General features: G+C 42.1%; 1 protein-coding gene across 2 annotated transcripts in view; it reads right to left on the reverse strand.

The window, feature by feature from the left end:
• The window catches only part of zgc:162698 (Transmembrane protein 87A-like), a 72,949-nt gene extending 47,032 nt beyond the window's left edge, over window positions 1–25,917 (reverse strand). For both annotated transcript variants that reach the window (XM_063059868.1, XM_063059867.1), the window contains exons 1-9: window positions 25,771–25,917; window positions 21,230–21,296; window positions 19,021–19,112; window positions 16,194–16,313; window positions 14,687–14,737; window positions 11,749–11,814; window positions 10,511–10,579; window positions 3,576–3,687; window positions 1,702–1,763 (exon numbers count right to left, since the gene is read on the reverse strand). In XM_063059868.1, the coding sequence (XP_062915938.1) occupies window positions 1,702–1,763; window positions 3,576–3,687; window positions 10,511–10,579; window positions 11,749–11,814; window positions 14,687–14,737; window positions 16,194–16,313; window positions 19,021–19,112; window positions 21,230–21,296; window positions 25,771–25,899 (768 nt within the window). In that variant the 5' untranslated portion in view covers window positions 25,900–25,917. The remainder of the gene's footprint in view (window positions 1–1,701; window positions 1,764–3,575; window positions 3,688–10,510; window positions 10,580–11,748; window positions 11,815–14,686; window positions 14,738–16,193; window positions 16,314–19,020; window positions 19,113–21,229; window positions 21,297–25,770) is intronic.
• Between the last annotated feature and the right edge of the window lie 1,559 nt (window positions 25,918–27,476).

Below are 27,476 nucleotides of genomic sequence, written 5' to 3' on the forward strand. Positions count from 1 at the left end.
CATTGAGTCAGACAGTGGAAGAGGGAGAGTGTGTTAATGTGCTGGGTGGCACTGTGAATTGTGAGGAAGGTGCAAAGAGGTGTCGAATGATATCAACAGATCGCATGCTTGGCCAAAAGTGTGGCAGATGCTATATGACATGGATAAATATGAAGCTATCCAGTCCTGTAAATAAAATACAACGATGTTATTTAGAGGCTGTTTGGACTCTGCAGCAAGAGATAAATAGTTTGAAGGTGTGGTTGAAAACTTTGTATATAGAGTTTAAAGTGGGTATCCATGACTGATATACTTCAGTGACAGGATTCATCTAAATCAGGGGTTCCCAACCTGGGACCTATGGACCTCTTGTTTCATGGTATTTGTCCATGGCATAAAAAGAAAACCCTGATCTAGAGGGAGAAAGATTGCAGATGGGTTAAGTACAGAGGCATTGAAGTATTTTTGTGTACACATTATAAAGCATTAGCGGATAGGTGTAGTAAGTGGTTAGGAAGGCAAATGGCACATTGGCCTTGATAACAGTAGGGAATTTTCAATACAAGTGTTACAATGGAACAGGTTTCTGGCGAGGCTGCAACTTAAATATGTGTATGGGTTTTGGCTCTTTTAAGGATATACTGACATTGGAGGCAGTCCAAAAGTTCCTAAGATGTCTATCATTAAAAGCTAAAGAATAGGATTATCTTACTGCTGTCAGGATACTGATCAACTTTTTCCAGAGTCTAGTGGACCTCAAATGAGGGGGCACAGATACAAGATTAGGAAAAAGCCATTTAAAAACTGAGACGTGTATGAACTTCTCAGAAGAGTGTTGAATCCTTGGAATTCCCTTCTCCAGTATTGTGGAGTCTAGACAATTAAGAGGAAGTAGAAGTAGAAGTATTTTGGAAAATCAAGGACATAATGGTTCTGGAGAAGTGACACAGATGTATCCCAGGATTGATCAGCGTATAGTGAGGATCATCTGGGGGCTGGTTTTGAAGGTTGTTCTTTCACAATGAAAACTGGGTGGAAAATAAATTTTGATTTTAAAAAGAATGTCTGATTTTGCTCACTGAATATTCGCAAATATGTAACAGATTAAATTCTTGCAAGTGGATCTTCCGTAAGCTGTTCAGTTTAGTGAATTTTCCAATTCAATTTTCATTGAGTTCACAGAGATAAACAGATGGAATCGTCTTTCAAGATCATTAAAATAGAAAACTGTTCACCATGAGCTTTGTACAATCATTAGTATCCATCATCAGAGATCCGCACCACCTAGACCATGTTCTTTCCTCATTGCTGCCATCAAGTAGAAGGAACAAGTGCTTCAAGACTCATACCACCAGGTTCAGGAACAGTTACTACCCCTCAACCATCAGGCTCTTGAACAAAAGGGGATAACTACAGTCATTCTATTTCCAGTGTTCCCACAACCAGTGGTCTCACTTTAAGGACTCTTTATCTTGTTATTTCATACTCATTATTTATTGCTATTTATTTATATTTGCATTTGCATAGTTTGTTGTTCATTGATCCTGTTTAGAGTTACTGTTCTGTAGATTTGCTAAGTATGCCCACAGGAAAAAGTATCTTGGGGTTCTATGTGGTGACATATTTATACTTTGTTAATAAATTTTACTTCCAACTTTGTTAACCACAAGCTTTATACAACTTACAATCATTAGTGTTAGCCACGAGCCTTGTACTACTTACAATCATTAGGGGCCATTGTGTGGCAGAAATGTATCCATAGGGTCCTACCATTTCCACTTCTACTGCAAAGAGACATAGGACAGCAATCAATACGCAAGCCAAGCTATGATATATGCTGAAAGAACTTGTAGATAAACTGCGACCGGATACAAATGAGTGAATGGTTATCAGATCCTGAGGTGGCATGACACTTGCATTACTTGTGCTGCGAACTTTTATGTATTAGCCAAGGCAGCACATCACCCCATACCCAGTAACTGTATCAACAAGAAGAATTAAGGATAGCACTGCTGCTGCTAATTCTGCATGAAGAAATGTGTCACTTACATCAAATCAAATCCGTCAGGATGTGCTGGGCACAACCTGCAAATGTCCACCACCCTTCCCATCCAGTGCCAACACTATTGTTTCTTTTCATACCTTGTAGCGCATTGGGTGGCATTTTGCTGTTTCCACAGCATTTGACTTTTTCTTAAAAAACGAGACCGAGTTGCTAGCTCGACTCTCAACCCAGCATGGATGGAAAACATGCAAGGAGCTGCCCGGATTCGAACTCAAAACTATTTGCCTTGATGTCCAGTGTTGATGCCACTATACCACTAGCACCAATACAGGATATCCACAACTCAATAACCTCAGCCGGTACATCTTTGGAACATGGGAGGAAACCAGAGCACCAGAAGAAACTCACGTAGTCACAGGGTGAACACACAAACTCCTTACAGACAGTGGCAGAAATTGAACCCCGAAATAGCAGCTAGACCGTACAGTGATGCACTAACCTCTACGTTGTCGTGCCACCCAAGGGTCATCCATAAGCAAAAGCTTTCACTTTATAAGTGTCAGACCATAAGACATAGGAGCAGAATTAGGCCATTCAAACCACCGAGTGTGCACTGCTATTCCATCATAGCTGATTTATTATCCCTCTCAATCCCATTCTCCTGCATTCTCCCCATAACCTTTGATGCCCGTACTAATCATAGTCATACTTTATTGATCATGAACCCATCAACCAACTCTTTAAGTATACCAATGACTTGGCCTCCACAGCCATCTGTAGCAACGAATTTCACAGATTCACCACCCTCTGGCTAAAGAAATTCCTCATTTCCCTTCTAAAGGGATGTCCTGAGGCTGTGCCCTCTGGTCCTAGACTCCCCCACTATAGGAAACATCCTCCCAACATTCGTTCTATCTAGGCCTTTTAAGATTCAATAGGTTTCCAATGAAACTGCACCCCCCCCCCCATCCCCATTCTTCTTTAACCAGTGAGTACAGGCTCAGAGCCATCAAATGCTCTTCATATGTTAAATCCCATCATTCCAGAGATGATTCTCATAAACCTCCTCTGGAACCTCTCCAATGCCAGCACATCCTTTCTTAGGTAATGGGCTGAGATCTGCTCAAAATACTCCATAGATGTAGCACGATCACTCGAGTTGAGTATGATGTTCTCCTAAGGGTTGTCTTTTGGTGGGTCCTCAGGTGGCTGTAGTGGCCAATTCTGGTAGAATGTGAGCATAGCTGTGTCTGACCAATGCCTTTTAGAGTAATTAAAAGTAGTCTAGAGAGAATGGCATTGAAAACTTGTCATCGTCTTAATATTACATCACAGCTTGCCTCATTCACCACCTGATCTAATCCAAACCACTATGAGCAAATAAAACAGACAATTATGTCCTATTTTGCTTTGCCAGTTTTTAGCTCCATAAAAGGAAAAACAATGAGGTCTAGCCACTACTTCTGCTGTTGGTTACAAGAGACTTTTGAGGTTATGAACCTGCACACAATTGCTGCCAACTGTAGCCCACTGCTGCCTTAATGGAAATAAGGATGAAGTGTATTACTTTACTGTTGTACTGAGAACCTACAAATTAGATTCCAATTTCTGTTTTCAGGAGAGTTAACCACTGGTTTTTTGACCTCAACGATGAAAAGGTATGGTGCATCTTCCCAGGTCTTTGCTACCGAATCCTTTAAAACCTGTCAACAGAAAGGAATTTAACACTAATTTGCTGCCTGAAAATGTTTTACAATTTTAGTATTCATCTGTTTAATATGCTCACTAACTTAACCAACATTATGGAATCTTGCCTGTAAAGCAAAAGTGAAAATGAGTCACAAAAGGGGAAAGCAGTGCAGATGCTGGAATCTGAAGCAACTGGCAAAATGTTGGAGGCAGCATTTGTGGGGGTGGTGAAAGGAAGGGTTGACATTATGGACAGACCAAAGGATAGAGAGGGGAGATAGCCAAAGGTAATGTTTTGCAGACAGCTCACAAAACAAGATAACACTGGTAGATATACTTCCGAACTGCAATTGCTGCAGTCTATAGCCTGTAATTTCACTTTTAAGGAAGTACTTTTGAATTGGCGGAATGATTTGGTGCTTTTGTAAGCTCCTGGGTGATTCGGCACTGCGTCGAGTCCTGATAGTGGAAAGAGTCGTGGTCAGCTCCATGACTCTGTGCGTATTAAAGTGTCGAGGACAAGAGCAGAAAAACAAACAGGTGGACAGCAACATCTGTGTGTGTTTAACCAGACTCTCTTTCTTCTCGCTACTACTGTTGGGTGGGAGATGGAGGAATCTTGGGTCTCACTCTGCCAGGTTAAGGAGCCATCAGACTCCTGAACTTGCTTCAGCGTTGAATGTGCTTCGCAGGTGTAGACTCACTTTTGGGGACTCTGCAGTTCATGTTCCATGTGGTTTCATTTACTTTTTCTTCACTATTTGTGCAACTTGTCCTCATTTGCACATTGGATTTCTGGTGGTCCTGTTGTGTGTGCTTTTTAAAATGAATTTTATTGTGTTTCCTTGTTTTGTGAATGCCTGAAAGAAGATGAATCTTACAGTTGTTTATGATATACATCGATAATAAATTTCAACTCTGGAAAAGGTGGAGCAAGAGTTAGCAAACAATTGGTGGATCCTGATGAGGAAGTGAGATAACCAGATGGAGAAGGAAACAGCGCAAATAAAGACGGAGCTGGTAACAGGTGGGGGTGACAGAGTTTCAGATTATGGAATCTGAAAGGAGAGGAGAGTGAAGCACAGAATCAAGTAAGGGAGATGGTGAGGGCAGGCGGAAACAGTGGGGGCAAGGGTGTGTGGGTAATGGACAGATGGAGTTGGTGAAGGAGGAGAAAGAAACAGGGTTTTGGGGAACACATACAGAATGCTGGAGGAAGAACTCAGCAAGCCAGGCAGCATCAAAGAAAAAGAGTACAGTTGATGTTTCAGACCGGGACCCTTCAGCAGGACTGGAGGGAAAAAAAAGCAGAGGAGAAGATTTAAAAGATGGGGGGGAGGGGAGAGAGAAACACAAGGTGATAGGTAAAACTGGGAGGGGGAAGGGACAAAACAAAGAGCTGGGAAGTTGATTGGTGAAATCAATATTAGTTTTAATATAATTATGGAGAAGGATAGGACTGGACCCAGGATTGAGATTTTTGATTGGAGAAAGGCTAACTTTGAGGAGATGCGAAAGGATTTAGAAGGAGTGGATTGGGACAGTTTGTTTTATGGGAAGGATGTAATAGAGAAATGGAGGTCATTTAAAGGTGAAATTTTGAGGGTACAGGATCTTTATGTTCCTATTAGGTTGAAAGGAAAGGTTAAAAGTTTGAGAGAGCCATGGTTTTCAAGTGATATACGAAACTTGGTTCGGAAAAAGAGAGGGATTTACAATAAATATAGGCAGCTTGGAGTTAATGAGGTGCTCGAGGAATATAAAGAATGCAAAAAGAATCTTAAGAAAGAAATTAGAAAAACTAAGATATGAGGCAGCTTTAGCAAGTAAGGTGAAAATATCTCCAAAGGGTTTCTACAGTTATATAAATGGCAAAAGGATAGTGAGGGATAGAATTGGTCCCTTAGAGAATCAGAGTTGATGGCTATGTGCGGAGCCAAAAGAGATGGGGGAGATTTTGAACAATTTCTTTTCTTCGGTATTCACTAAGGAGAAGGATATTAAACATAGAAACATAGAAAATAGGTGCAGGAGTAGGCCATTCGGCCCTTCGAGCCTGCAGCGCCTTTCAGTATGATCATGGCTGATCATCCAACTCAGAACCCTGTACCAGCCTTCCCTCCATACCCCCTGATCCCTTTAGCCACAAGGGCCATATCTAACTCCCTTTTAAATATAGCCAATGAACTGGCCTCAACTGTTTCCTGTGGCAGAGAATTCCACAGATTCACCACTCTCTGTGTGAAGAAGTTTTTCCTAATCTCAGTCCTAAAAGGCTTCCCCTCTATCCTCAAACTGTGACCCCTCGTTCTGGACTTCCCCAACATCGGGAACAATCTTCCTGCATCTAGTCTGTCCAATCCCTTTAGGATTTTATACATTTCAATCAGATCCCCCCCTCAATCTTCTAAATTCCAATGAGTATAAGCCTAGTTCATCCAGTCTTTCATCATATGAAAGTCCTGCCATCCCAGGAATCAATCTGGTGAACCTTCTTTGTACTCCCTCTATGGCAAGGATGTCTTTCCTCAGATTAGGGGACCAAAACTGCACACAATACTCCAGGTGTGGTCTCACCAAGGCCTTGTACAACTGCAGTAGTACCTCCTTGCTCCTGTACTCAAATCCTCTTGCTATAAATGCCAGCATACCATTAGCCTTCTTTTCACTGTCTGCTGTACCTGCATGCCCACTTTCAATGACTGGTGTATAATGACACCCAGGTCTCGTTGCACCTCCCCTTTTCCTAATCGGCCACCATTCAGATAATAATCTGTTTTCCTATTTTTGCCACCAAAGTGGATAACTTCACATTTATCCACATTAAGTTGCATCTGCCATGAATTTGCCCGCTGACCTAACCTATCCAAGTCACCCTGCATCCTCTTAGCATCCTCCTCACAGCTAACACTGCCGCCCAGCTTCGTGTCATCCGCAAACTTGGAGATGCTGCATTTAATTCCCTCATCCAAGTCATTAATATATTGTAAACAACTGGGGTCCCAGCACTGAGCCTTGCGGTACCCCACTAGTCACTGCCTGCCAATCTGAAAAGGTCCCGTATATTCCCACTCTTTGCTTCCTGTCTGCCAACCAATTCTCTATCCACATCAATACCTTACCCCCAATACCGTGTGCTTTAAGTTTGCACACTAATCTCCTGTGTGGGACCTTGTCAAAAGCCTTTTGAAAATCCAAATATACCACATCCACTGGTTCTCCCCTATCCACTCTACTAGTTACATCCTCAAAAAATTCTGAGATTCGTCAGACATGATTTTCCTTTCACAAATCCATGCTGACTTTGTCCGATGATTTCACCGCTTTCCAAATGTGCTGTTATCACATCTTTGATAACTGACTCTAGCAGTTTCCCCACCACCGACGTTAGGCTAACCGGTCTATAATTCTCTGGTTTCTCTCTCTCCCTCCTTTTTTAAAAAGTGGGGTTACATTGGCCACCCTCCAATCCTCAGGAACTAGTCCGGAATCTAAAGTGTTTTGAAAAATTATCACTAGTGCATCCACTATTTCTTGGGCTACTTCCTTAAGCACTCTGGCCCTGGCAGACCATCTGGCCCTGGGGATTTATCTGCCTTTAATCCCTTCAATTTACTTAACACCACTTCCCTAACATGCATTTCCCTCAGTTCCTCCATCTCACTGGATCCTCTGTCCCCTACTATTTCCGGAAGATAATTTATGTCCTCCTTAGTGAAAACAGAACCAAAGTAATTATTCAATTGGTCTGCCATGTCCTTGCTCCCCATAATCAATTCACCTGTTTCTGTCTGTAGGGGACCTACATTTGTCTTAACCAATCTTTTTCTTTTCACATATCTATAAAAGCTTTTACAGTCAGTTTTTATGTTCCCTGCCAGTTTTCTCTCATAATCTTTTTTCCCCTTCCTAATTAAGCCCTTTGTCCTCTTCTGCTGAACTCTGAATTTCTTCCAGTCCTCAGGTGAGCCATCTTTTCTGGCTAATTTGTATGCTTCTTCTTTGGAATTGATACTATCCCTAATTTCCCTTGTCAGCCACGGGCGCACTATCTTCCTTGATTTATTCTTTTGCCAAACTGGGATGAACAATTGTTGTAGTTCATCCATGTGATCTTTAAATGCTTGCCATTGCATATCCACCGTCAACCCAATATTGAATTGTGTAAGGTAAAGGAAACAAGAAGGGTAGTTATGGAAAGTATGACGATTAAAGAAGAGGAAGTATTGGCGCTTTTAAGGAATATAAAAGTGGATAAGTCTCCGGGTCCGGACAAGATATTCCCTAGGACCTTGAGGGAAGTTAGTGTGGAAATAGCAGGGGCTCTGACAGAAATATTTCAAATGTCATTAGAAACGGGAATGGAAACGGGAGGATTGGCGTATTGCTCATGTTGTTTCATTGTTTAAAAAGGGTTCTCAGAGTAAACCTAGCAATTATCGGCCTGTGAGTTTGACGTCAGTGGTGGGTAAATTGATGGAAAGTATTCTTAGAGATGGTATATATAATTATCTGGATAGACAGGGTCTGATTAGGAACAGTCAACATGGATTTGTGTGTGGAAGGTCATGTTTGACAAATCTTATTGAATTTTTTGATGAGGTTACTAGGAAAGTTGACGAGGGTAAAGTGGTGAATGTTGTCTGTATGGACTTCAGTAAGGCCTTTGACAAGGTTCCACACGGAAGGTTGGTTAGGAAGGTTCAATCGCTAGGCATTAATATCGAAGTAGTAACATGGATTCAGCAGTGGCTGGATGGGAGACGCCAGAGAGTAGTGATGGATAACTGTGTGTCAGATTGGAGGACGGTGTGTAGCGGTGTGCCTCAGGGATCTGTACTGGGTCCAATGTTGTTTGTCATATATACTAATGATCTGGATGATGGGGTGGTAAATTGGATTAGTAAGTATGCAGATGATACTAAGATAGGTGGCATTGTGGATAATAAAGTAGGTTTTCAAAGCTTGCAGAGAGATTTAGGCCAGTTAGAAGAGTGGGCTGAAAGATGGCAGATGGAGTTTAATGCTGAAAAATGTGAGGTGCTACATTTTGGTAGGACTAATCAAAATAGGACATACATGGTAAATGGTAGGGCATTGAAGAATGCTATAGAACAGAGGGATCTAAGAATAATGGTGCATAGTTCCCTGAAGGTGGAATCTCATGTGGATAGGGTGGTGAAGAAAGCTTTTGGTATGCTGGCCTTTATTAATCAGAGCATTGAGTATAGGAGTTGGGATGTAATGTTGAAATTGTATAAGGCATTGGTAAGGCCAAATTTGGAGTATTGTGTACAGTTCTGGTCACCGAATTATAGGAAAGGTGTCAATAAAATTGAGAGTACAGAGGAGGTTTACTAAAATGTTGCCTGGGTTTCATCTCCTAAGTTACAGAGAAAGGTTGAACAAGTTGGGTCTTTATTCTTTGGAGTGTAGAAGGTTGAGAGGGTACTTGATAGAGGTATTTAAAATTATGAGGAGGATTGATAGAGTTGACGTGGATAGGCTTTTTCCATTGAAAGTGGGGGAAGATTCAAACAAGAGGACATGAGTTGAGAGTTAAAGGGCAAAAGTTTAGGGGTAACATGAGGGGGAACTTCTTTACTCAGAGAGTGGTGACTGTGTGGAACAAGCTTCCAGCAGAAGTGGTTGACGCAGGTTCAATGTTGTCGTTTAAAGTTAATTTGGAAAGATATATGGACAGGAAGGGAATGGAGGGTTATGGACCGAGTGCAGGTCGGTGGGACTAGGTGAGAGTAGGAGTTTGGCAAGGACTAGAAGGGCCGAGATGGCCTGTTTCCATGCTGTAATTGTTATATGGTTATGGTTATATGAAGAAGGGCTGGAGAAGGGGGAATCTGATCTGAGAGAACAGAAGGTCATGGAGGAAAAAAAGGGGGAAGGAGCACCAGAGGGAGGCGATGAGCAGGCAAGAAGATAAGGTGAGAGAGGGAAAAGTGGATGGGGAATGGTGAAGGGGGGGGCACAGGTGGGGCATTACCAAAAGTTTGAGAAATCTATGTTCATGCCACCAGGTTGGAGGCACAGATTAACATATTGGAATGGGAATGGGAAGTGGAATTAAAATGGGTGACCACTAGGAGATTCCGCTTCTTCTGGCAGAAAGAGCATAGGTGCTTGAAGAAGCAGTCTCCCAATCTACGTTGGGTCTCACTGATATACAGGAGGCCACAACAGGAGCACTGGACACAGCATATGGCCCCAGTAGATTCACAGGTGAATGACACCTCACCTGGGAGGACTGTTTGGGGCTCTGAACAGTGGTGAGGGAGGAGCTAAAGGGACCAGTGTAGCACTCATTCCACTTGCAAGGACAAGTGCCAGGAGGGAGACCAGTGGGGAGGAACAAATGGACGAGGCAGTCATGTAGGGAGCGATCCCTGCAAAAAGCAGAAAGTGTTTTTTTTGGTACATGGAGAAGTGGGGTTTAATGAGGGAGAACAGCATTAATATTAACGTTTTTCTGAAATTTTAAAAGATTGAAACTAAGGCACAATATAATGGTCTGTGAGATTGAAGGCAAATACTGACATTAGCAGAACGAACAGTGAAAGGACAGGACAAACAATGTGGCATTAAAGTGGTGAGGTTGGCAGACTCTTACAAGTGGGATGCCACGGGATTAGTCCTACATCCTTTTCTATTATCTATTCATATATATTTTTTATGAATGAACTGGTTGAAGAAAAAAAGTTCTCTCTCCACAGATGCTGCATGCCCATTAAAGGATTTACTACGTGTCTGTTTAAATTTCACATCAGGTAATGACTGGCTTACCAAAGACTTAAAAACAAGGAAGAAGAAAAGGAAACATACCGGATCTTTATTTACTCTGGTGGTCTTATTTATTTTTCCATTTTCATTCACAGGCTTCCTGTTTTCTTTCTGGAAAAAACAACACAGATTTTTGTTTGCTACAATATGCTAATTTTTCTTGACAGCCTGAAAGGCCGTAGCGCACCTTGAAGATTTCTCATCTCAACCACCCTTACAGGAAATGGCATGCCAAATCTTTCCTTGAATATTTTGAGGAACCACTGAGTACTACAATGGTCTATGACAGTGGATCTGCAATTCAATGACCAAATAGCTCCCAGGTCCTAGAAGGAGACACAGAGAAGTGTCAATTCCAACTAACTCAAGACATCGGAGGAGAAAAAGGGTTTCAGACAGTGACAAGGACACAAGAGAGGCAAAATGATATAGTAATAAATATATATAGTATATGATATAGTAATAAATATGATATCAATCACCCATCAGCCATAGAGATGAAATGAAAGAAAGGATAAAGAGATAGGGCTGAACTTCCTCCAGATTGGGTCAACTCCTCAGCGCCCAGTGGTAAACCATTCTTCACAGGAGGTTAGCTTCCAACACGGAATGCAAGCCTGATACAATCCTCACAGTTCTACATATGATTTGCCTCATTTAAATATTTTCCCTATTTCGTGAAATGGTGCATCAGAGGATCTACTATGGACCAAAGTCCTGATGCTCAGAACAACTTTTTGTATTTCTGTGACCTTCTTATGGTCATCACAGGCATCTTAAGGCTGCACCAAAAATACTCAAATCACACAATCAGTTCAAAATGGACATTCAAAATATTGAGGTAAATATATTGTATAACGTCAACAAATGTTAAAACAGTCAGCAGAAAATGAAAGTGATTTGTTAAGATTCTGACTCTCTCCTGCAAGTCTAACTCATTCCCCCCAAAAGGTATTTGAACATTTTCAAAAATAAAACCTCAACCACCTTTGTCATTTTTAAAGTTATTGAAAATATGACTAATAAATTTGTACTGGTGGTCAATGCACTGAAAATAATTTGCTTAAAGATTCTTCATTAAAAATGATTTTACCAAAATAATATCTTAAACATCCATGATGGCTTTTTTTTTTAAAAAACTGCTCAAAACCTGGAAGTGATAGGTAGATTGTCTCAGAAAATGTATCCCAGAAGAACTCTCCATGTAGTATCTGTTCTAGTCTGTGTTTTGTAATGCATTATAATGACAATGTCTAATACATTATGATTACAAGTCATACCTTCTCATTGCCTGTATTTCTTTTAGAAACTGGCTTAGGATTAGGCTCAGGTTGGGCTTCAATGTCCTGTAAAGAGTCATTTACAACAATATTTACTGGAAAATCACTATACACAAAATGTCACCTCGCACAAACACAAATTCTTCAGCCTTTTAAAGCAGAGACCTTGGTTCGATTTCTGGTCGATATTGATGTCAACTAGCACAGCGAGTAAAATAAACAGTCACTCAATTAAGTTGGACACATACAACTTTGAGACATTCACAATGATCATAGAGTCTAAAAAGGTTTGTTGGCATTGACATTTTTTTTTATAAGCGACACAGTGTGAAACAAACCCTTCTCGCCCTTTGAGCTACGCTGCCCAGCAATCTCCTGATGTAATTCTAGCCTAATCATGGACAGTTAGCAATGACCAATTAACCCACCAACCAGTATGTCTTTGGAAAATGGGAGGAAACTGGGGCACCTGGAGGAAATCTGTGCAGTTATGGGGAGAACCTACAAACTCCTTACATACAGTAACGGACATCTAGCTCAGCATCTCACAGGCTCTTGCAGGTAATCCATAAAAGGATACTGATATCCCATTAAACAACAGCGATTTTCAGAACTACATAAAAGAATACAAGATACTTCAGTCCCTTCCTACCTACATTCGTGACACTTCACATGCTCTGGATCTTTTCAATGATTTTAAGTCCCCTGGTCTCCATCATTTTATTTTCACTACGGATGTCCAGTCCCTATACACCTCCATCCCCCACCAGGAAGGCCTCAAAGCTCTCTGTCTCTTTCTACACACCAGACCAACTAGTTCCCCTCCACCTCCGCTCTCCTCCGTCTAGCGGAACTTGTTCTTGCTCTTAATTATTTCTCCTTTGGTTCCTCCTACTTCCTTCAAACAAAAGGTGTAGCCATGGGCACTCGCATAGGTCCCAGCTATGCCTGCCTGCTGTTGACTACGTCGAACAGTCTATGCTCCAAGCCTATACTGATGTCCGTCCTCCCCTTTTCCTACGCTACATTGACGACTGCATCGCACCCAGGCAGAACTTGTCAACTTCATCGCACGCAAGCGGAACTCATCAACTTTGACTCCAACTTTCACTCTGCCCTCAAATTTACCTGGTCCATTCCTGACATTTCCCTCCCTTTTCTCGCTCTCTCTGTCTCTATCTCTGGAGATAGCTTATCGACTGATGTCTATAACGGTCTCTCACAGCTACTTGGACTATACCTCTTCCTGTCGTGTTATTTGTAAAAAAAAATAACCCCATCCCCTTCTCTCAATTCTTCCGTCTCCACTGCATCTGCCTGCAGGATGAGGCTTTTCATTCCAGAACGAAGGAGATATCCTGCTTTTTCAAAGAAAGGGGCTTCCCTTCCTCCACCATCAATGCCGCCCTCAACCACCTCTTCCATTTCGTGCACGTCTGCTCTTACCCCATCCTCCCACCACACTACCAGGGATAGGGTTTCCCTTGTCCTCACCTACTACCCCACCAGCCTCTGCGTCCAGCACGTAATTCTGTGGAACTTCCACCATCTCCAGCAGGATCTACCACCAAGCACACATTTCACTACCACGTGCACCCCCCCCCACCACTTTCTGCTTTCTGCAGGGATCTCTCCCTACGTGATTCCCTTGTCTATTTGTTCCTTCCCACTGATTACCCTCCTGGCACTTATCCTTGCAAGCAGAACAAGTGCTACACTTGCCCCCACACCTCCTCCTTCATGATCATTCAGTGCCACAAACAGTCCTTTCAGGTGAGGCGACACTTCACTCGTAAGTCTGTTGGGGTCACATCTTGTGTCTGGTGCTTCTGGTGTGGCCTCCTGTATTTCGGCGAGACCTGACACAGATTAGGAAACCGCTTTGCAGATCACAAACTGCAGTTCGCCAGAAGCGGTATCTCCCAGTGGCCACCCATTTTAATTCCACTTCCCATTCCCATATGTCAAACCATGGCATCTCCTCCTCTACTGTCACAATGAGGCCACATTCTAGCTGGAGGAAGAACATCTGGGTAGCCTCCAACCCAATGGTATGAACATCGATTTCTCGAACTTCCAGCAATGCTCCCCACTCCCCCGCCCACCTTCACCATTCCCCAACCCCTTTTGCCTCTCTCACCTCATCTCCTTGCCTGCCTATTGCCTTCCTCTGGTGCTCCTCCCCACTTTTCTTTCTCCCATGGTCTTGTCTTCTCCTATTGTTTCCCCCTTCTCCAGCCCTGTATCTCTTTCACCAATCAACTTCCCAGCTCTTTGTTTCATCCCTTCCCCCTCCCCTCCCAATTTTACCTATCACCTTGTGTTTCTCTCTCCCCTCCCCCATCTTTTAAATCTATTCCTCAGCTTTTTTTCTCCAATCCTGCCGAAGGGTCCCGGCCCAAAACGTCAACTGTACTCTTTTTCATAGATGCTGCCTGGTCTGCTGAGTTCCTCCAGCATTTTGAGTGGGTTGCTTGGATTCCCAGCACCTGCAGATTTTCTCTTGTTTTTGATTCAAAAAAATAATGTTCTCTTTTTGTGTTACTTTTAAAAAATATATATATTTCTTATTGTAACATAGTATTTTTTATGCAAACACGAGATTCTGCAGAATCTGAAAATTCATAACAACAGACAAAATGATGGAGGAACTCAGATCAGGCGGCATCTATGAAGAATGAAGAAAAAGTCTACGTTTCTGGGTGGGACTCTCCACCAGAGTCCTTCCCGAAGAATGGTCAGGCCCAAAACAATGACTGTTTATTTATTTCCACAGATTCTGCCTGATCTGCCAAGTTCCTTTACTGAGTGTGTTTTTTTATATATACATATATTGCACTGTATTACAGCCGCAATTTTTTTGTCGGTGACAATAAACCTGATTCTAACTACAATATTATAGCAAAGGGTTTATTAGTAACATATTGAAATATCTTACTGGTGTCGCTTTTTTCAATGGTTCTGGTTGGTCATAGTGATTTACTTGCAGCTGCAAAAGAATTCAAACAGAAGTATGTACTCAGAGTTGTATAAAATGTGAGTATATACATAGGGTATGAACATGTGTGTGTATATTTTATATACACACACACATATATGCACATACTATATATACATACATATAAATATCACACATAGAGTATAATACATGTAATACTGAAGTAGATTAAGAAATCTGCTTAGTTTGTTTAAACTATGGCAGCGCAGCTGTCACAAAAGACAGCTTCAATCTACAGTAAACATTTACAATGAGTGAATACTCCCCCACTGTCAAAACTAAGCATAGCTCTCCAACACTTTGACATTGACACCAGAAGGCTAGAGACTAAGTACACTATCACCAATAGAAATGAAAGCTGAATAATCTACTACCATCAATATTAAACAAAAGTAGGAGAAGGTTGTTATGGAGAAGCAGGTTTGCTGATTCATTAAGTGGGACAGAAGACGCTAACTAAGAGTAAGGACATTAACCTTTTAGTTACAGATTAACAGTCAAAAATTTAAACTAACATCTAAGTCACACAAGTACTCATCTAAGTCACCCTAAGATGCAAAAACTACGACACTAAACATTCAGTAACACTTCAAACTCAAGAGGTACCTCATTACGTCTGCCTAAGTTACACAACTACAAACCTAAACATTCAACAACCAGGTACTTAGCTAATTGAGTGTGTGGGCCCTCCTATACCTGCAGCACACATTCCCAAGTGTCCTTCAGCACTGGTTGTAGCCTCAGCCTGAAGTGAAACAGCACCAAAACAGACAGTCTTTCACATCAGCTATTCTCAAACCCCTAGGGTGCCCGGAACCACAGGCTGGTGTCACGGCGTGAAAGCCAACCAATGGGAACGAGTTGCTATATCCTTTGAACATGCCAATCGACAACTGGCATGGTAGAAATGGCTTTCGTCTGGCGAGTAAGCTAACCCTTCACACTACAAACTGTATGTATCTGGCCTTTACTCGAGGGTGGGCACAAGGAAAGACAACAGGAGGGAAATAAATGATGCCAGAATGGAAATTTTTTTTGTAAAGCAATGAGAGAACAATGAGTTGAGTGGGCAACTCATCTTACTTATCAGTTCCAATGTCAATGGCTTGTAACCTATTGTATGTAGTACACTCGTGATGCCCATCCTAACCTCTTCCCTGAAGCGCTGTAATATAGCACTGCACCTGGGTGCCAGCACAAACAATGTGCTGTTTGAACTGAGCCAAGATCATGTAAATCAATGCTGAAGTGGTTCACAAGGGTATTCCTCTGACCATTATTTGACCATGGAGGGTGCAGAGGTTTTGTTGAGGACAGAATAAGCATTTTGCATGTATACAGCTTCAATCAAATACCAGATGAGAAATGGCACATTTCTGGGCAAGGGGTTAGGGGTGAATTTGCACAGCATATCAAATATTAACACACTATTGATAATATTACTCACCTGTCTAAAAGTTTTGTTCTTTTGACACTCAATGGAGTTGTACTGGTACAGTATGTAATTACCACTTCCACCTTTCTCCTGCTCATTTAAAGAGCCAAAATATTTTGCTGCCATGTCATCCTGCAGGAAAACACATGGATTATTACAGAGTACCAAAGTAGTACATTAGGACTAAGCTTAAAAAAAACATGCAAAACAAAAAAATATTTCTGGCCCCACTCAGATCCCAATAATCAATAAAATTGTACAATTTTTCTCCTTTTTAGTTTTCATATGGCTCAAAGTTGGAAGTAAATTTATTATCAAAGTACATGCACGTCACCATTTACAACTCTAAGATTCATTTTCTTGTGGGCATACGGAGACGTAACGTAAGATTTTTACTCCTCATGAATATAAAGGATGCAAGTAATCGTCGATTCAATTCAATAAATCCAATCACCATAATAGAATCAATGAAAGACCCCACCAACAGGGTGGACAACCAATGAGCAAAAGATAACAAACTAAGCAAATTCAGAAAGAAAGAGAAAAAAAAAGAAATATTGAGAAATTAAGACAAAGAGTTCTTGAAAGTGAGTCCATAGGCCGTGAGAACAGTTCAGTGATGGGGCAATTTCACTTTGAAACTGAATTAATTTCACATTTGCTGAGACAGATCATTTCAAGTTGGTGAGTTTGCACAACCTCTCCCACCCACCCCCCCACCCCCCAACCAGGCAGAACTTGTGATTTTTTTTTAAGGTGAGGGAAAAACAGTCAGTGTTTTAGACAGAGTCCTGATTAAAGGTCTCAGCCTGAAAACGACTCTTTATGCTTCTCTGTAGATGCTGCCTGACTTGCTGAGTTCCTCCAGCATTTTGTGTATGTTCCTTTGGATTTCCAGCATTTGCAGAATCTCGTGTTTTTGTTAGTTGCTTACTTAAAATGGAATGCTGGAAAAATACTGTCCATCCATTCCCTAAAATACAAAGGTTTATGTCATTCGGCATTATGTACTTCTAACCACAAAGTGGCACTCTGCAGCATTAAGAAAACACCGTCTGCCGCTTTGGAATAAAAAGCAGCTTGGCAAATGAAACTTCAATTTGTACACTTACCTTAAAGGTTATGTTTGTGATGCTGATAAATATACATTCCACTGCCCGTGGAAAGCACTTTTACATCAAGGTTATTGACTCATTATATGCAGTCATTGCTGCATTAGTCAGTGTTAACAAAAAATGGAAATAGTTTTAATTATTTCATTATTATTGAGAAGCTGCTGAATTGTTTTTCTGTTTCTGTGGTTATAGCTTTTCTTTCCTGTGAAAATGTTAGAAAGTGCCTTTTTGCAGGAGCCAGTGCAATAGGTGTCCACATAACTGGACATTTAAAGAAAAAAATGAAATTAAATAAGATTTAAAAAAAGCATAGTACAGTCCACTAGATTATAACTTTTACTCAATAGCAATAGGAACTGATTTCGCAGTGGACAATGGCTCAGTCAAATTAATGGTTAGAGAACATTCGCATCTTTACTTAAACGTTATGTAAATAAAGGAATAAATCGATTTTAAAATAAATATTGGCTGATGATCTTCAACATATTGTAGCTCCAATGGAACTTTTAAAGTTATATTCAAAGAAAAGCCTCAATTTCACAGCAGAAGTGAAAAGGAGCATCTCGGAGTCAGATTACTCTGGACTAGCTGTAAGACAGGACAAACAAGGCACTGATTCAAACTTTCAACTGGAGTACTTAGGAGTAACATCAGGGAGTTCAACATGGAAAAGGGGAGGGGCAAATCTTGGAAAGATGGACAAAACATTTCACCCATTAATAATATGTATTAATTACATCGAATCGCATAGCTTCACTTGTAGCAAGAACTAGCCCTTAAGCCTCGGGCTTGCATTCTGCTGCAGACCAGGTGAGAGACGCAGAAGCACCACAGCATGGTCGAGCTCAGCTGGGGATGACCTCACCTGTCGGTGCTCTCCTCCCATGTTCGAGTGCTGGAATGACAGGCTGGATGGCATGCGTCTATACACTGCCAGGAGACTGCACCATCAACTGCTCGGGGTCTTTGACTACATATGCTTTTTTTCCCTCAAGTGAATATGCTTCTTTGCTCGATATTTTGAATAATGTTACTCACTATTTTTAAATGTTTGTTTGCTATTTTGAATGTTTTGCACATTGGCCCCAAAGGAACACTGGCTTGTTCAGCTGTATCTATGAATGGTTTGAATGATAATTAAACTTGATTTGATTTGATAGAAATAAGTTTCCTTCTAAACTGCAAGACCACAGATACAGGTCACAAATACAGTACTGAAGTGAAAAGGTTAATATGATATGTGCAGGTTGCATTTCAATGACTTGAAATGCTATAGCCTTTCAATATTTTCACTTTAAAAAACCTTTACTGCCCATCAGAAAATAGTTGTTGGATCAGAGTGTAAAACTGTTATTTTCTGGTAGTTCAACATTTCTTATGCTTGCTTGTATTTTGATATACTTACCTGTGCAGATAATTGTAGTATAGCTGATTTGGTACTTTTTTCTCTGCAGTGAGTGTAACATCACTGAATCTGGCCATTTCATAGGATATTTGTATCACAGGCATGTCTTGTGATCTGCCTAGTCTGAGCTAGTTTTATCACAATTTCTTTGAGCTTGGATCTTTCTTTTGTCTTTGTTCATTCTTCATTTTTAACACTTAATAAACACAACAAGTTTTATGACTCAGTCTTGACTTCCGAAGAACCTTTGGGATCTCAACATCACGAAATCCAACACAGTTGACAATCTTGTTTTAAATCACAGTCAAACATCACTTACGTTCACTGACATGAATTCGTCATAACAGCGGGAACTCCTCAAATACCATGCGATGCTCAGGTTGACTGGAGTGTCGCAGCTCACTTTCGTCCCTGAGAAGCGAGAGGACAGCAACTGTTAGTTACTTCCAGGTGGCTCCGATAGTGAAATATTGAATCAGAGCTACCATTCACATTACCAATGAAAGGGAGCACCTCAGGACTATGTTACCCTGCAAGATAGGACAGACAGACACTGATTCAAACTCAGCGTCGTCATTATATGCCGGAAGTATGATGTGGCCAATCATGGTCTGTCCACGACCATGATTGTTCTTGGCAGATTTTTCTACAGAAGTGGCTTGCCATTGCTTTCTTCTGGGCAGTGTCTTTACAAGATAGGAGTCCCCAGCCGTTATCAATACTCTTCAGAGATTGCCTGCCTGGCCTTGGTGGTCGCATAACCAGGACGTGATTTGCACCAGCTGCTCACACAACCAACCTCCACTCGCTCCCATGGCTTCACGTGATGCAGATCCGGGGGCTAAGCAGGTGCCACTCCTTGCCCAAGGGTGACCTGCAGGCTAGCAGAGGGAAGGAATGCTTTTGGTAGAGACGCAACTCCACCCTGCCACCCAGATTCGAACCAGCAACTGATAATTAAGGAAAAGTAACATTAGCAAATTTACCGATGACACAAAACTGGGAGGCAGAGTGAAATGTGAGGAGGATGCTATGAGAATGCAAGGTGACTTGGACCGGCTGGGTGAGTGGACAGATGCATGGCAGATGCAGTTTAATGTGGATAAATGTGAGGTTATCCACTTTGGTGGTAAGAACAGGAAGGCAGCTTATTATCTAAATGGAGTCAAGTTAGGAAAAGGGGAAGCACAACGAGATCTAGGTGTTCTTGTACATCAGTCACTGAAAGCAAGCATGCAAGTACAGCAGGCAGTGAAAAAAGCTAATGGCATGCTGGCCTTCATAACAATGGGAATTGAGTATTAGAGCAAAGAGGTCCTTCTGCAGCTGTACAGGGCCCTGGTGAGACCACACCTGGAGTACTGTGCGCAGTTTTGGTTTCCAAATTTGAGGAAGGACATTCTTGCTATTGAGGGAGTGCAGCGTAGGTTCACAAGGTTAATTCCCGGGATGGCAGGACTGTCATATGTCAAAAGGTTGGAGCGACTGGGCTTGTATACTCTGGAATTTAGAAGGTTGAGAGGGGATCTTACTGAAACATATAAGATTATTAAGGGATTGGACACACTGCAGGCATGAAGCATGTTCCTGCTGCTGGGTGAGTCCAGAACCAGAGGCCACAGTTTAAGAATTAGGGGTAGGCCATTTAGAACGGAGTTGAGGAAAAACTTTTTCATCCAGAGAGTGGTGGATATATGGAATGCTCTGCCCAGAAGGCTGTGGAGGCCAAGTCTCTAGATGCTTTCAAAAAAGAGATAGATAGTGCTCTTAAAGATAGTGGAATCAAAGTTTATGGGGATAAAGCAGGAACTGGATACTGATTGTGGATGATCAGCCATGATCACAGCTCGAAGGGCCAAATGGCCTACTCCTGCACCTATTGTCTATTGTCTATTGAATAACATCAGGGAGTTCAACATGGAAAAGGCGTATCACTCTCCTGATCTTGTTATTGATGGCAGTTAAAGAGCAGGAGGCAAGCCAAGGCACATGTCTGCACCTTCAAACAGCTGTGAAATAAGCTTCAGAGAAAGCAGCAGGGTACAATAGGCTAGGTTCTAAACACCACATCTCAACAAGAAATTGATAAAATAAGCAATGGGAACGGTTCTGTAGTGTTCAGTGGCTCAGTCAAATTAATGACAAGCTAACAGAGGCATGATTACTTAAACCAAGCATGTTAATGAAGGAAGAAGATGCTTTTGCACTTGAAATGAATGCTAGAGTATTCTGAGCAAGGTAACTCCCTTCTAGAAATCAGAGTTTTACTAAGATACTACTTTTTTAAAAATTAAACACTTTAATTAACTGTATGAAACCCCAGCGAGACAGTAAGTCCTGTGTACTGCCATAAGGCTCGAGTTCTGTAAACAATGGTTAGAGATACAAAAGGCCAATGCAAATTATCTTCCTGTTCACCATTCTCAATAGCAGCAGCTTAGTTTCAGCCATCACCAATGATTAAACAAATGAACCCCAAACAATTCCACTCTCAATAACGAGGTAGTGTGAAACCTCCAGCTACTCACATTTCAGCTTAATGTAAGAATGATTGAACAACGTCTTTCGAAATGGAAATCTTGTCTGAGATTGATTCTGTAAACAGGTCAAAACAAGAGAATGTTATTTTTGCCTAGTGATATCATCTTACATCTTGGTATAACTGGTAGCCTGTTAAAATAGTATTGGTAACTTTTCCATGACCATCCTTTAGATAGTTATAGTCATACTTTATTGATCCCGAGGGAAATTGGTTTTCGTTGCAGTTGCACCATAAATAATCAAATAGTACTAAAACCATAAATAATTAAATAGTAATATGTAAATTATGCCAGGAAATAAGTCCAGGACCAGCCTATTGGCTCAGGGTGTCTGACCCTCCAAGGGAGAAGTTGTAAAGTTTGATGGCCACAGGCAGGAATGACTTCCTATGATGGGGTCTCACATCTTATTAGCAAATATTTAAACACTGAGGTGGATGGGGTTGGTCACATAATCATGTCCAATTCCGACCCACCCTTACGTTGCACACTGAAGTCCTAATAATGCTTTCAAAGGTAATAAATTATATGTCGATCTATGGCCTCCTCTTGTGCCAAGATGAGGCCGCCCTCAGGGTGGAGGAGCAACACCTTATATTCTGTCTGGGTAGGCTCCAGCCTGATGGCATGAATCTCACTTTTTCCTTCCAGTAAAAAATTCCCCACTCTGGCCTCCTGCTCCACCTGGGTCCCCTCCTCCTTACTTCCATTGTCCACTCTCCTCTCCTATCAGATTCCTCCCTCTCCAGCCATTTACCTTCCCCACTCACCTGGCTTCACCTACCACCTTCTAGTTATCCTCCTTCCCCTCCACCCACCTTTTAAATTCTGCCGTCTCTCCCCTTCCCATGGTTCTTGGCCCAAAATATCAACTGTATATTCTTTTCCATAGATGCTGCCTGACCTGCTGAGTCTCTCCAGCATTTTGTGCGAGTTGGTCTGGATTTCCAGCATCTGCAGACTTTGTCGTGTTAAGATTATAAACGGAAGCCCTGATTGAGTTTTGTGCTTCTTTGCCATAGCATCTTCACAATGCTATGTGCTTCTAACGTTGCTGCAAGTGCAGTTTTTTATTGCATCTGTGCATGCATTTGAGAATAAAGTCAACTTTGATCTTATTGAAACATGAGATTGTGAGGGGGCTGAACACTAAATGCTGAGAAGCAGTTTAATCTCACAGGAGCTTGTTTACAGAGAAAGAGGATGGGTATTCATGATCCAGATAAGGAGAAATTTCTTCTCTGAGGGTTGTGTGCCTTTGGAACTCCACGCCACGAGAGCTTTGGCATCAGAGCTTTTGGGTATATTTTAGTCAGAGATCAATTGCATCGGCAACAAATACTTTGCTTCATGAATACTTTTAGGTGTATCTTATGGATTTTGGGCTGGTTATCCTGAAAATCATGAAATTTTTCTATCACGCACCCCCTTTTTTTTGAAATCGCCTATATTTGTTACTTCAATTTATAATTCTAGTCAGAATAACTGATGCCAAGATTAAGGAAAGCATCTCTATTGGTTCACAAATCAAACAGGTCATCAATGACAGGCAATTTGAAGAACTTCTAGTGAGACCAGAGAAAAATCGCACACAAGGTATTCAAGAATGTTGTTGAAAATTTTCTTAGCAACGAAAGAGCACCAAACTACTTGCAGCTGGTTGACAACGTGCTTCACGCATACAAAATCATGAAGTGCAACATGTCACTAAAGATTCACTTTCTGCACTCCACTCCCATTTAGGCTTCTCCCCTGCAAACCTTGGCACTGTCAGTGACGAGCACAGTGAAAGATTTCACCAGGACATTGCAGTGATGGAGAAACAGCATCAAGGCAACTGGTATCCAACAATGCTGGCTGATTATCGCTGGACACAAATGATAAGCCTCAAATACTGAGTTACAAATGAAAATCATCAACTAAACATTTTTAGCTGAGTTGAACTATTGAGAAGTGCATTATAACCATATAACATATCACCATATAACAATTACAGCACGGACACAGGCCATCTCGGCCCTTCTAGTCCATGCCGAACGCTTACTCTCACCTAGTCCCACCGACCTGCACTCAGCCCGTAACCCTCCATTCCTTTCCTGTCCACATATCTACCCAATTTAACTTTAAACGACAACATCGAACCTGCCTCAACCACTTCTGCTGGAAGCTCATTCCACACAGCTCCACTCTCTGAGTAAAAAAGTTCCCCCTCATGTTACCCCTAAACTTTTGCCCTTTAACTCTCACCTCATGTCCTCTTGGTTGAATCTCTCGCATTCTCAATGGAAAAAAGCCTATCCACGTAAACTCTATCAATCCCCCCCCATAATTTTAAACACCTCTATCAAGTCCCCCCTCAACCTTCCACGCTCCAAAGAATAAAGACCTATATCTATTCAATAAAAGTTAATTTCTTATTTCGCCAAATTCCTACGTGATACTAGTCTGAAATTATATTTGTGTTCAGTTTCAAGTGGTCTATCATAAACAAATAAAATTTCTGAGGAAGCAACACTTTTGAAAAAGTTTGTTGTCCAGTGTTAAAGATAACTTCTTTTGGTGCTGGCATAATGCCAAGAGTCCCCAAATGAACATCCAGAGAGCAAGTTAGATGATTTACTGCCTGTGGACATAACATAATTTCTACAGGTATGAAACTCAGAGTGTTGCAGTGCTACATTCATTCCACACTAACATATGGAAGCGAATTTTGGACAATACCAGGGCAAAATGAGGGAAGACGCAAAGCTGCAGAAATGTGTTTTTTGAGAAAAATGATGAACATATTGTGGAAGGACAGGGTAACAAATGAGGAAGTGTTGCGAAAAGCTGGAATAAGAAGAGAGCTGATACCATCAATCAGGAAAAAGACATGTACTGAGGAAAGAGAAGCTCAAACATCTTGTAACAGGAAAAATTCAGAATCAGGTTTATTATCACCAGCATGTGACGTGAAATTTGTTAATTTAGCAGCAGCAGTTCAATGCAATACATAATCTAGCAGAGAGAGAAAAAAAACATAATAATAAATAAACAAGTAAATCAATTACGTATATTGAAAGATTATTTTAAAATGTGCAAAAACAAATACTGTACATTGAATCCTTTTCAATGTCCATTTAGGAATCAAATGGCAGAGGGGAAGAAGCTGTTCCTGAATCGCTGAGTATGTGCCTTCAGGCTTCTGTATCTCCTACCTGATGGTAACAGTGAGAAAAGGGCATGCCCTGGGTGCGCCAAGTCTTTAATAATGGACGCTGCTTTCTGAGACACTGCTCCTTAAAGATGTCCTGGGTACTTTGTAGGCTAGTGCCCAAGATGGAGCTGACTAGATTTACAGCCTTCTGCAGCTTCTTTCGGTGCTGTGCAGTAGCCCCTCCATACCAGACAGTGATGCAGCCCGTCAGAATGCTCTCCACAGCACATCTATAGACGCTTTCGATTGGATTTGCTGACATGCCAAATCACTTCAAACTCCTAATAAAGTATAGCCGCTGTCTTGCCTTCTTTATGACTGCATCAATATGTTGGGACCAGGTTAGATCCTCAGAGATCCTGACACCCAGGAACTTGAAGCTGCTCACTCTCTCCACTTCTGATCCCTCTGAGGATTGGAATGTGTTCCTTCATCTTACCCTTCCTGAAGTCTACAATCAGCTCTTTCATCTTACTGATATTGAGTGCCAGGTTGTTGCTGTGGCACCATTCCACTAGTTGGCATATCTCACTCCTGTATGCCCTCTTGTCACTACCTGAGATTCTACCAACAATGATTGTATTGTCAGCAAATTTGTAGATGGTACTTGAGCTATGCATAGCCACACAGATGGAAGGGATGGGCTAGTAAAAGTTTTGAAGATCTTATTAGAACTTCTCAGATTAAAAACAGATGGAAGACCATGATCGCCACGTCTTACAACACAGCACATAATGAAGATGATGAACGTACTGTGCAGAAACTTCCTGTTATAGTCATTTACATATACAATATATATGATGTAATGCATCAGAAGGAGTGATAGAACACAATCCAAGTAATTTCTTCTGTAGTACATCCCGCAGGTAGATTTGAGAATCAAAAGGTGTTGGTTGGTGTGCTGTGTCCTCACGGGACGACTTTTGTTTGGTAGATGGGACTAACTTCCCTCTTTCTGACAGACCCGGCGATTCCAGGTGTTAGAACCTGGAGCAACTGGCAATCTGCTGGAGAAACTCTGCTGATGCCGGCTTTCGACCATTCTTTCGCGCTTCACCATCCTCACAGGTGCTGCTCGACCTGCTTTGTGTCTCCAGCTTTCTGCTGCTCCAGTCAGAGAGCGCTGGGTCCCTCAGCCCAGAGCTCCATTGAAAGATTCAAAGTACATTTATTATCAATAGATGTATGCAGTATACATACATCTTTCCACAGACCTTCCCAGTGATAAGTTCCTCATGACACCCCTTCAGACCTCAATCCCCTCCCCACTCCCTCCTCGGCTCACGTGAACAAGCCGGCCACACTCGTCTCTAGGGTCAAAGCTACTACCTACCCCGGCTATGTTGAGGGTCCATTTGCCCGGCTCCGACAGAGCCCCAGCGGCCTCTAACCCGAACAATGACAACGCCGCGAACGAGCAGAGACAGGCCCAGCTCCACCCCCGCCACCTCCTCGCCGCCATCTTGTTTACACTCGCACCTGAAGCCGCCGCTCACTGTAGCTATGACGTCAGCGCGCAACCCCTCCCCCGTCCGTTTGTGACTCCCCGGCGGGACCGGCAGAGAGGCCACTGCGCAGACTCGGGGCCGGCGCACGGCCACGCAAGGTCAATAGGCAAAGATGGCAATCGCACGGAAATCCCCGCCCTTTCAGCCGGCCCGTTAATGTACAGGGGCAGAAATAGGCCGTTCAATCCATTAGAGAATGTGACTATAAAACACAGGACAGGATTAGGCCATTTACTCCAAAATATCGACTAATGTCAAGGGTTTATTATACATATACATAGAATAATACAGCACAGTACAGGCCCTTCGGCCCACAATGTTGTGCCGACCCTCAGACCCTGCCTCCCATATAAGCCCCCACCCTAACTTCCTCCATACACCTGTCTAGTAGTCTCTTAAACTTCACTAGTGTATTTGCCTCCACCACTGACTCAGGCAGTGCATTCCACACAGTATTCCTGTCCATAGATGCTACACCTCCAGCATTTTGTGTGTGTTGCTCAAGCTTTCCAGCATCCGCAGAACCTCTTGCGTTTATGAATTTATCTATCCTTGCCTTAAATACATCCAATGACTTTGCCACTGTGTCAACACATTCCCCAGATTCACTAACGAGAAAATTAGCAGGTGCCAGAAATCCGAGCGACACACACAAACTGCTGGAGGTATGGCATCTGTGGAGAGGGATAAACAGTCAACATTTTGGATGGTGACTGTACTTTTTTCCATATACGCTTCCTGGCCTGCTGAGTTCCTCCAGCATTTTGTGTGTGTTCCCCAGACTCACCATTCTCTGGCTGAAGAAATTCCTCTTCATCGCTGTTCTTTAAACAGGCCATGACCACTTTGAATGGCGGTGCTGGCTCAAAAGGCCGAATGGCCTACTCCTGCACCTATTGTCTATTTATTCTGAGGCTGTGTCCTTAGATTCAGGACTCTCGTACTAAGGAAACATCTTCTCTACATCCTCTCTGCCCATCTCGTTCAGTATTCAGCAGCTTTCAGTGAGGTCCCTCCTGAACTCTTCTGAGTACAGACCCAGAGCCATTCTGAGGTGAACTTATTGGTGGGACCATTCTTATTATACTTTATACTTTATTGTCACCAAACAATTGATACTAGAACCTACAATCATCACAGTGATATTTGATTCTGCGCTTCCCGCTCCCTGGATTACAAATCGATAGTAAATACTAAAAATTTAAATTATAAATCATAAATAGAAAATAGAAAAATGGAAAGTAAGGTAGTGCAAAAAAACTGAGAGGCAGGTCCGGATATTTGGAGGGTACGGCCCAGATCCGGGTCAGGATCTGTTCAGCAGTCTTATCACAGTTGGAAAGAAGCTGTTCCCAATTTTGGCCATATGAGTCTTCAAGCTCCTGAGCCTTCTCTCGGAGGGAAGAGGGACGAAAAGTGTGTTGGCTGGGTGGGTCGTGTCCTTGATTATCCTGGCAGCACTGCTCCGACAGCGTGCGGTGTAAAGTGAGTCCAAGGACGGAAGATTGGTTTGTGTGATGTGCCGCGCCGT

This window comes from Mobula hypostoma, chromosome 10 (assembly GCF_963921235.1).
Source record: "Mobula hypostoma chromosome 10, sMobHyp1.1, whole genome shotgun sequence".
NCBI lineage: Eukaryota > Metazoa > Chordata > Chondrichthyes > Myliobatiformes > Myliobatidae > Mobula > Mobula hypostoma.